This window comes from Acanthisitta chloris, unplaced genomic scaffold (assembly GCF_000695815.1).
Source record: "Acanthisitta chloris isolate BGI_N310 unplaced genomic scaffold, ASM69581v1 scaffold5320, whole genome shotgun sequence".
Lineage (NCBI taxonomy): Eukaryota > Metazoa > Chordata > Aves > Passeriformes > Acanthisittidae > Acanthisitta > Acanthisitta chloris.
The window spans coordinates 19,611-29,741 of record NW_008651022.1 but is presented as its reverse complement, the minus strand read 5'-3'; the positions used below and the strand labels follow the sequence as shown (position 1 = coordinate 29,741).

The 10,131-nt window shown below is 47.8% G+C and overlaps 1 protein-coding gene across 1 annotated transcript in view; it reads left to right on the top strand.

The window, feature by feature from the left end:
- Positions 1 to 2,941: 2,941 nt before the first annotated feature.
- CEP170B (centrosomal protein 170B) overlaps positions 2,942 to 10,131 on the top strand; it is a gene marked incomplete at both ends in the record, with an annotated part of 26,521 nt that continues 19,331 nt past the window's right edge. Inside the window, 3 exons of the mRNA XM_009071314.1 lie at positions 2,942 to 3,020; positions 5,582 to 5,640; positions 6,970 to 7,108. Coding sequence (XP_009069562.1) covers positions 2,942 to 3,020; positions 5,582 to 5,640; positions 6,970 to 7,108 — 277 coding nt within the window. The remainder of the gene's footprint in view (positions 3,021 to 5,581; positions 5,641 to 6,969; positions 7,109 to 10,131) is intronic.

Sequence of the window (10,131 nt, the reverse complement as noted above, 5' to 3'; positions counted from 1 at the left end):
CTCCTCCAACACCTATGGTTCTAACTCAAGCAGTGGTGTTAGGCAGCTCTGTGAGGACTTCATCTGCCCACCTGAATCCTGTGATGTCTAAGTCCACCATCGCAGTTGAAACTCTCCTCATGTCCTAGCATGCCTCTATTTTGGCAGTTTCTTCATACCAGCAGAACTGTTCCCCTGCTGGAGCAGGTCTAAGCTAGATCCGCTTAATTGTCTTCCCAGTAGGGGTTTTACTGCAGTCATTGTTCTGGGCTTAGAAACAGAAGCTCTTCCACCACCACCACCACAGACCCACAAGAGGAGCCCAGAAACTTGCACAAAAACAGTGGCTAAAACAGCTCTCGACTGTTCTGCCTCTTCTGGCATCTGACCACAGCAAGAATGAGTGTTAATCCTTCTCAGCCTAATAGCTGAAGGCACAGAGCCCTGCTGAAATGGGAATATTTCCAGTGGCTGCTCTGGGCTCTGGCTGGATCCCTGGTTTCAAAACCTGTGGTATTTAACTCATGGTGGGGAAATAGCTGATGAAAATCCTGTTTGCAAGAGAGGAAAGACTCGTACCACTAATTCTCCTCTATTTTTAAGTACAACATAATAATCAGAGGGGCAGTGGAGTAACAGGAGTTACAGCAGTCCTTGTCTTCTGCAGCTGATCAAACACACTTCTGTTGGAAAAAACTCTTGTAGCCAAAGCAAATTCGTTTTGCGTGTAAGAAACATAGATCCTTATTTGGAAATTGCCATAAAAACTGGTTTTCCCTCCCTGAAACTAAAGAATTCGCTTTTGAGGACCTTGATTTTTAAATCCATTTCCAGAATTTCCTTTTATTTTGTATTCACTTTGGGTTGTCAGCAATGCATTTTATGGCTTTGCTGGATAATGTGGTTCAGATGAATTGTCACAATGTGTTGTGTTGTTTTTGACAATAAATTAGAGGGGAAATTTGGGTTAGATATTAGGAAAAGGTTTTCTGCTGTGAGGGTGGTGAGATACTGTCCCAGGTTGCCCAGGGAGGCTGTGGCTGCCCCAACCCTGGCAGTGTTCACAGCCAGGTTGGATGAGCCTTGAGCAACCTGCTCTGGTGGGAGGTGTCCCTGCCCAGGGCAGGGGTTGGGGCTGGATCATCTCTAAGCTCCATTCCAAACCCTAAAATTCTCTGATTCTATTAGAATATTCAGGTGGTTCTGCAGTCTTTATTTGGAGTTTGTTTTCGCTGGTCGTGGCTATGTGGGCAATAAACATTTCCCTTGCGTTATTTTACCTGAATTAACCATGGGCAAATAGGTGACTATCCAAGTGGGATTTTATGAGGAGAGGCTGAGGGAGCTGGGGGCGTTCAGCCTGGAGAAGAGGAGGCTCAGGGGAGACCTTATCACCCTCTGCAACTCCCTGACAGGAGGTTGGAGTCAGGTGGGGGTTGGTCTCTTCTCCCAGGCAACCAGCAGCAGGACAAGAGGGCACAGACTCAAGCTCTGCCAGGGGAGGGTTAGGTTGGCTATTAGGAAGAGATTTTTTATGGGGAGAGTGCTCAGGCATTGGAATGTGCTGCCCAGGGAGGTGGTGGATTCACCATCCCTGGAGGTTTTCAAGGTGAGACTGGATGTGGCACTTAGTGCCATGGTCTAGTGACCATGGTAGGGTTGGACTCAGTGACCTTGGAGATCTTTTTCAGCCTGGTTGGTTCCATAATTCTGTGATTCTTGCAGACTTCTGTTATGCAGAAAATTCAGTCAATGATTATTCCTGTTCCAGATGTGACTGTTAGGAGTTTTTTGAATATTCAAAACTTCCATGCTAATTGGAATTATTTGCCTTTTAACTGGCTTCACTGGTTTTATCCTGAAAATACAGGGCTGTTTCCCAGCTCCTCTGGAAACTGCCCGCAAGCTGGGGCTCTTGTCTCCTGAGGTTCTAGTTTCCTGCTTTAGCACTTGTTTTTCCTCTGTGGTTAGTACTGGGTCTTACCATGCATGTTTAGCTTGACTGAGGTGAAAAGACAAAAGGAGGAGGCTCTGCCTCAGTGGTGAAAGCATGGGAAGTAATTTTCTAGCATCATTTTTGTTCCTCAGACCGGAGCTGTGTTTGTAGTGAGCGGAGAAAGGCTCAGCAGTGTGTTCCTGGTCTGACAATCATGGAATTTTAGGAGTTGGACCTTAGACATCATCCAGCTCCAGCCCCCTGCCCTTTGTGGAAGATGTCCATGAGTGCTTGATTTGATCCTCCTTTGTTCAGTGAGAATTGTTCCGTAGTCGGTCCCCTGGGAAAGCAGAGACATCAGAGTCATTTGTTCCCACCTGTGAAGTGCATTTCTTGCACCTTTTATAGGGCTGTGAATTCTTTGGCCTGGAGCATGGGAAAAAGGGACCTGGTGTCTTGGCCAGTGTGGCCTCTGATGTCATGGTGATGGTGCTGCAAACCTTTTCCCCATTTTCCTGTGCATGTTCATTTTCCCTTGCTCTGTGGCAGACTTTCTGCTCAAACTGTCAGGCCTTGGGGCTGCACCTCTCTTGTTTGACATGCAGCAGAAAGCTGATTCCCAGCTCAGTAATTAAGAGTAGGAGTTGCACCGTTTGCTGCTCTCACTGGTGGTGAAGGGTGTAGGAGAGCCCAGAGCATTTGAAGTTCCTCACTTCAGGCACCTCATTTACGTGTTCAAGTCAGGGACTGAAATTGCATTCACGGTGGAAAGGTAAATCTCCCTAGAGGTCCCTTGACAGCACCTTGCTTTGAAGCATAATTGGGGTGCTCTACCTTGCCCATGGGAGGTACTTGCTGGTGTTGATTTTTCCAGGGAGCTTAGCTCCTCGCCTTGCTGACTTTGTGCTAGCACACATGTGCAGGTGTCAGATGGGCATGACTGTTCTTCAGGAGCCCCAATCCCTCTGAGATCCATCACCTTGACACCCTCAATCAAAACCTATTCCTTGTGCTTCTTCCCTGCAGACGTTCGTCAACGATGTGAGGATTCCTGACCAGAAGTACATCACCCTCAAACTCAATGATGTCATTCGCTTCGGCTATGATATCCTTCTCCTCTGAAGGGGCAATGGGATGTGGTCTTTGATGGGATTTTGTGCTGCATGAAGGGCTAATTGTGACTAGTGAGTAAAGGTGTTTGTTTTGCCTCCTGGAGCCTTTGGATGGATCATGAGCTTGTGTTTTTCCATCATGAACTTTGTTGAGAGCATAGTAATTATGATGCCTGCTACCTTCATGGGATGTTGAATCAGGCCCTGACTGGCAGTAGTGACTGTAGTGGTGCCTCTTCAGTCTCCTGCTAAGGATTTGGGTGTCAGCTGTAGCTGGTACCAGCTGGGGAGCAAATATATGGTTTTGTACAAACTAACGTCTTCCTCCTCTTTCTTCTATCCAACTTGCATGGTTTTGTTAATCATCTCACCCAGGTGTTTGCCTGCAGACAAGTTTCAGGCCTTTAGCCTTAAACATTTAGCTGTGGGGCTTGTGGTCAGACCCTTGACTCAGTACTGACACAAGTTTGCCTGTGCAAATTGCTTCTGCCACAAAATGCAAGAGTAAATCTCTCTCTAGCAATGGCAAATTTCATCTCTATCAAGGGATGTTAGGCTGCAGTTATTGCGTTGTTTACAGAGCCACAAGTCTTGCCAAAACACCTTTGCCTTCATCCCTTTCCCTTTTTATCCTGTTGTAACTGTATGACTGGCTGTAAACAGATGTTGGGATGCCTTTCTGAGCCTGCAGAGCAATAGTGGTAATTAGAGGTTCCTCTCACTGCCTTCTCATGTAATGTAACACTTTTTTTCACTTTGAGTTGCTTCTATCTGCCAAACGTTGCCCACTCAAGCTGAATTTAGAAGTAGCAAGTGTCTTTTCCACGTTTCTTTTTTCTTTTTTGGGGGGAAATGTCAGTTAAAACAGTCCAGACATCTCTGAGAATAGAGGCAGACTAAGTTCTACCATTTGAGGGAGGAAATGTTTGACTGGAAAACTCTTGGTGCATCCTTGACCCCAAGGCCACATTCTTCTGCCGTATATTGTCTTATATCAGCACATGGAGAAGAGCTGAGGGACATGGGCTTGGTTAGCCTTGAGAAAGGCTCAGGGGTGACCTCCTGGCTCTCTGCAACTCCTGCCAGGGCTGGAGAGAGGTGGGGGATGTGTGTCCTGCCAGGGCTGCAGGGAGAGGATAGAGGGAATGGCCTTGAGCTGAGCCAGGGCAGAATCAGATTGGATGTGAGGAGAAATGTTTTCCCTGTTGTGGTGTTGAGGCCCTGGGATATTGCCCAGGGAGGTGTTGGAGTCACCATCCCTGGAGGTGTTTCAGAGGTGTCTGGATGTGGCACTGGAGGATCTGGTTTAGGGTTTAGGGGTTCCAGCAGTGACAGGTTAATGGTTGGACTTGATGATCTTAGAGGTCTCCTCCAACCTGGATGGTTTTTATGTGCCTTCTGGTCTCTGGATGTGTGAGGAGACTCACAGAGGGTTTTCTGTGAGCTCCAACCTAGGGGAAGCTTAAGGCAGAGCCTGCAGGGTGGGTTGGTTTTAAGGGCTGTGGCACAGGTTTCAACTTTTTATAGAAGGCAATTCTGAGCACTGAGCAGCTGAGTTGAAGTGTTTAGTCCTGCAGCCCTTACATGGATGTTCGTATGCAATGAATGATTGCACTTATGAATTGCAGAATTTATTACCCTCAACAGGGGAAGCTTAAAGAATGTAGGTTTCAGAGACATCTTTCTACTCCAGTGCAGTTGCTATGGCAGTTAGTGTGCTCCTCTCCTGTGTCCCCTCTCTCCCTAGCAGTGCTCTCTGCAGTCAGCTGGGTGTGCATGGCAGCACCTCCTGAGCTCTCAGAACCAGCTGTGCCCTGTGGCACCACAGCATTTCTCTTTTCCATTTACAGTTTCACTTACAGGCTGTGCAGTTTCCCTGCTAGGCCAGTATCTCTTGGTTTATTTTTAGCCTAACATTTTCCATCTTCCCTTTTTCCTCCCCTGTGCTGATTGGGTTGTTCAGGATGACATTCCAGATGCTTGCTGGGTTTTTTAGCTCTCATACAGCGTGGCTGAGGATTATTGCCTGGGCTCAGCCATCTGAATTCCTCCCTTCCTAAGAGGTCATGGCAGCTCATGACCTGATTTACTTTTCAGACAGAAAACTGCAGTGGCTGAAAGGCCTTGTCAGGGCAAGAAAGCACCAGGCATTGGGGCAGGGAGCTGAGCTCTGCTGCTCCCTTGAGTGTGCCAAATTGGCTCATCTTGGACAGGATGCTAGGTGATCTGCCTGGAGCTGCCAGGCAGATGGGGAGGAGTGGGGTGTGGATTGAGTTGGGGCTCTGGTTGCTCCCCCATGGAGTTGCTAGTGCTCCCCTAGGCTTCTCCTGCCCAGCTTTCCTGACCTGCTGCCCCTCAACTGCCATGAATGGCCAGAAAATGTGATTGCACACCCTCCTGCACCCCATGCATGGCAACGCCATGGTGGGTTGCAGCACAGGCAGCTTTCAGTACCCTGAGAAAAAACCCAGTTTCTCTGGTGTTATGATCTTGTTGACTAATTGTTAGATTTCTCTGTCCAATTCCTTCATCGTTTCCTTAACGAAATCTCTACATTCAAACATGTATGTCCTTGAGCAAATTCAACACAAAGTCCCAGAAGAAGCACTAAAGGTAAGAGTGGCTTTAAAACATGTCTTTTAAGTACTCTGAAAATGGTCAAGCAGAGTGAGAGATTAAAATACTCTGGCAGTGAAGTGTTCCACAATGTGAGGCTCTCCTTGGATTTGGAGTTGATAAAACCCTCCTTGGAGGAGAGATGCATTTGCCAGTTATCTCAGCTCTGATCTCTCTTATGCCTGTGCTAACATGTAGATGAAGTTAGCTAGGATTCCATGACTGCCAACAACAAAAAAAAAAGGTTACTTAAAGCTGTAACATATTGAAGAGCAGTCAGCACATGAGCTTGTGGGTGAAGCACAGCAGAACTTACTCCCTCCCAGAAGTGCAGAACATGGTGACTTAGACCAACTCCATCACACTTCCTCTACCAGCCTAAAGCTGGCTTCATTTATTCCTGGGTATTACCTCATTTTTGCCTTCAAGCTCAAATTTTTACTTGCTGAGCAGTCAGTTCTCTTAGCAGTGAGGTGTTTTACCTGCTGCTGAACTGTCTTAAATACTCAAGTATCCTCTTATGTAAGGCAGAAAAGCAGCTCTGGGGTTGGGCTGTCATTGCCATACATCAGCTCTTGGCTAGCAGAGTCTTCTTAGCCCTGGTTCCATGTTTAGGACTTGGAGAGGAAGTGGAACAGCTAGAACTGGGCAAATGATTTACTGACCTTACTCAGGGGTAACCTGGGTGGGTATACCCCTTTGTTAACTCACTTGGAATAAGCCATTTGCTGTGTTCATATGAAACCTGGTTTAAGGCAGAATCACTTTCCTAGCTGGAGAGAGGCTTTGGAGAAAAGTAATTAAAACAGATTCCCATTGCCTATGCTGAAAAAAATGAGGTAATGCAGATGAGTACCCTGGAATGATTTCTAATGGTCCTTTAAAGGGGGTTTTGGGACATGAATCATGGAGAATGGCTCCAAATGGTTCTGATTCTTCTCAGTTTATCCTTTGAAGGATTTCCTGATTAGTTATTTTGCAGAGCTAACTCCGTGACCTTCTTGTGGACTAGAATTGTCTCTTAATGGTCTCTAAATGGGGTTTTGGAAAGCCTTTTGGCTCTCTGTAGCTTCTGCTGAGGTATGCATGCTTTTTGTTGCAGAACTCAGCTGCAGTATTTGCCTTTGCATGATGCCCCAACCCTGGCAGTGTTCACAGCCAGGCTGGATGAGCCTTGAGCAACCTGCTCTGGTGGGAGGTGTCCCTGCCCAGGGCAGGGGGTTGAGGCTGGATGATCTCTGAACTCCATTCCAACCCCTAAAATTCTATGTTTTATGAATTCTGTTGGTGGGGAAGGAGTGTTAACTGTTGTTTGTGTCTCTGCAGCATGAGAAGTACACCAGCCAACTGCAGATGAATTACAAGGGCACAGCAATGAAGAGGGCGGAGCAGCCCATGGAGCATGGTGTCTACACTGAATCCCCACAAGCAAAGCTGGAGAAAGGAGAGAGGAAAGCAATTACAGGTACCTGCTCAGGAACCAGTTAATCCAGATCCAGAGCAAAGCGCAGCTTGAGCTCTGCACTGGGTCATGATTCTGACAGCACAGTGATGTGGGTTGGATCTGGGAGCAGCTCTGGAAGGCTCATCTTTCTAACTCCCTGGAGTATTCCAGGTTTTGGGGGATTCAGCCTCCAAAAAAACCCCTCAGCTGGTGTGATGGCTCCTACGTGCCTTGCCACTGTGTGTGTTCTGGAAAAGCTGTGGGCTGAGCAGGTTTGGTAAGTTCTTTGGCAGCTGTCTGGTCTATTTTTAATGTCCTAATCATGAGCTGCTGTTTGAACAGAAGTGGTGACTCAGAGGGGAAGATGTGTGGCTGGTGTGGTGTGGTGCTGGCAGGCAAAGAAGCAACCATTTCTCTCAGAAAGCTCTGTATGGTTTGAAATGGCTTTATTTCCTAATGTGCTGTGGTGGTCTAACCCCAGCAGCAGCCAAGCCACACACTGCTGCTCTCTCAGTGCCCACCAGTGGGATGGGGGAGAGAATTAGAAGGGGTGAAAGCTAGAAAAACTCAAAAGCTGCACACACAAGCAAAGCAAAAGAAGGCATTAATTCACTGCTCCCCATGTGCAGGAGATGTTCAGCACCTCCAGGAGAGCAGGGACACATCATGTGTAATGGTGACTTGGGAAGATAAACACCATCACTCCAAACATCCTCCCCTTCCTCCTCCTTCCTCCCACTTTACACACTGAGCATGATGTCCTATGGTATGGAATATCCCTTTGGTCAGGTTGGGTCACCTGTCCCAGTTGTCTCTCCTCCCAACCTCCCATGCACCCCCAACTCCCTTGGCAGTGTGGGAAGCAGCAAAGGCCTTGGCTCTGTGTGAGCTCTGCTCAGCAACAACAAAAACATTTCTATATTATCAACCCTGTGCTCAGCACAAATCCTAAACATAGCCCCATCCTACCCACTGGGGAAAAAAGTTAACTCCACTCCAGCCCAAACCAGCAGGAGTGCCAATATGTGGGATTGAAACCAACTGGGAAATGTTTGCTTCAAGTTCACTGTTCCCCAGCTGCAAACCTTTCCCTTTGAGAAATTCCTTCTGTTCTCGATTTCATTACCCACTGCTGCCTTCCTTGAAAGGCCTTTTGTCAAACTAACTTCCTTCCTGTTCCCCATCGTGGTGTGCCAAGACCTTCCCCAGCAGTCTTGTCTCGCCCATCTCTCCCAACTTCTGCCTCCTCCATAGAAACCTGGCAGGTTTCTCCCCAGTTCTACTCAGAGATTTGTTGGTGGCCACCTAGAGCTTGATGGTGCACGGGAGGAACAAATGTGGTTTGATAGCATATCAGTGACAGGTGATTGCCACACTGTGTGTGGCTCCAGGATTGCAGAGCAGTTGGAAAGCTTTATGGTTAGCAGAGAGACTGCCCACTGGGTCTGCTGGAGGAAGAATAGGGAGGTGAATGGAGGGAAGAAGATAGGCAAGAAAAAGAGTGAGGGGATCATCTTGGGTGAGGTTGTCTAAGGGCAGAGACAGCAGCTTTCTGGAAAGGTGTACAACTTCTGGTAAATCCATTAAGGCTTCATGATAACTAACTGGAGTGGGTTGGTTGACCTTAATCTCCCATGTATTGTCTTTGTGAAAATCCCTCTAAGCTGACCTAGTGTCTAAAAGAGTGTAATGCTCCTCCCTGGTCTCCTTGTTGCCTCCAGCTGTGAGTTGGAAGCACCTTGACACACACCCATGTGCCTGACACCTATTTTTTTTGCACTGCAAAGTCTCTCTTTGTGTTGCTTTTGCTGTGTCTGTGTGTTGTGTGACTGTTTGGGGCTTTGCTTGACAAGCAGTGCAGTTAAAGGGATGAAACTGGTGATGATTAACTGTGACAGGACCAGGTGCAATGGCATAAACTGGAAGAGGGGAAATTTGTTTGAGAGGACTGGAGATCTCCACCGTGAGGACAGGCTGAGGGAGTTGGGGCTGTTGAGCCTGGAGAAGAGAAGGTTGTGTGGAGACCTCAGAGCACCTTCCAGGAGCTGAAGGGGCTCCAGGGAAGCTGCAGAGGGATCTGTGTTAGGAGCTGTAGGGACAGGACAAGGGGCAATGGGCACAAATTGAAGGAGGGGAAATTTAGGCTGGATATTTGGAAGGATCTTTCCATGTGAGGGTGGTGAGACACTGTCCCAGGTTGCCCAGGGAGGCTGTGGCTGCCCCAACCCTGGCAGTGTTCAGAGCCAGGTTGGCTGAGCCTTGAGCAACCTGCTCTGGTGGGAGGGGGTTGGGGCTGGATCATCTCTAAAGTTCATCCCAGCCCCTAAAGTTCTATGACACCGTGGAGGGTGAGAAGAGGTGAAGTTGCCTTGCAAGGGGCAGGAGGCTCTTGGAAAGCATTGGCAGTAACTAGAACCAGTTTGTGTTGCTGCTGCCTGGTCCCATGAACACTCTGCTTTTTATTCTTGCCACCTTCCAAAATACACACTGGTTGGCTCTAACCTACATAGCATAAGCAGTTGATATTTGGAACACCTTCAAAGTCAGGCTGGAGTGTGAGTCTTCATCAAGGTGACCCATTTCTCTGGCCTGTGATTTGCAGACCTGCATTACATTTCTCTCATCCTTGGTGGGCACAGACCAAAGGTCTAAAGCAAAAAGGGCTGTGAGCACTTTTTGAGGGCCAGCACTGAAGTATATCACGTGCAGTGGGACTGATGGGCAGATCCAAAAAGATCTGTACAGTGCTGCTAAACTCCCTGAATGCTTAGGAATTCAGGGCTTTTTGTTGGATTTTTTTTTTCTGGATTGGATTGAAGCCTGTGGAAGCAGGAGGGGGAGCATTAAATCTGTGCCTGGCTCTCCGAAAAAGCATCTCCATCACGTGAGCAGAATGATCAGTGGGTCCCTTTTTCATCTGCCAAGTGACTAATTCACCTTGTCCTTAGCTGGTTTCTCCAGGGCTGCTGGGAGGAGTGGCAGCAATTCCGAGTGATTAGTGGAAAGAAGAATGTGGTGTTCTCAAGAGGAGTGGGCTTGCTTAG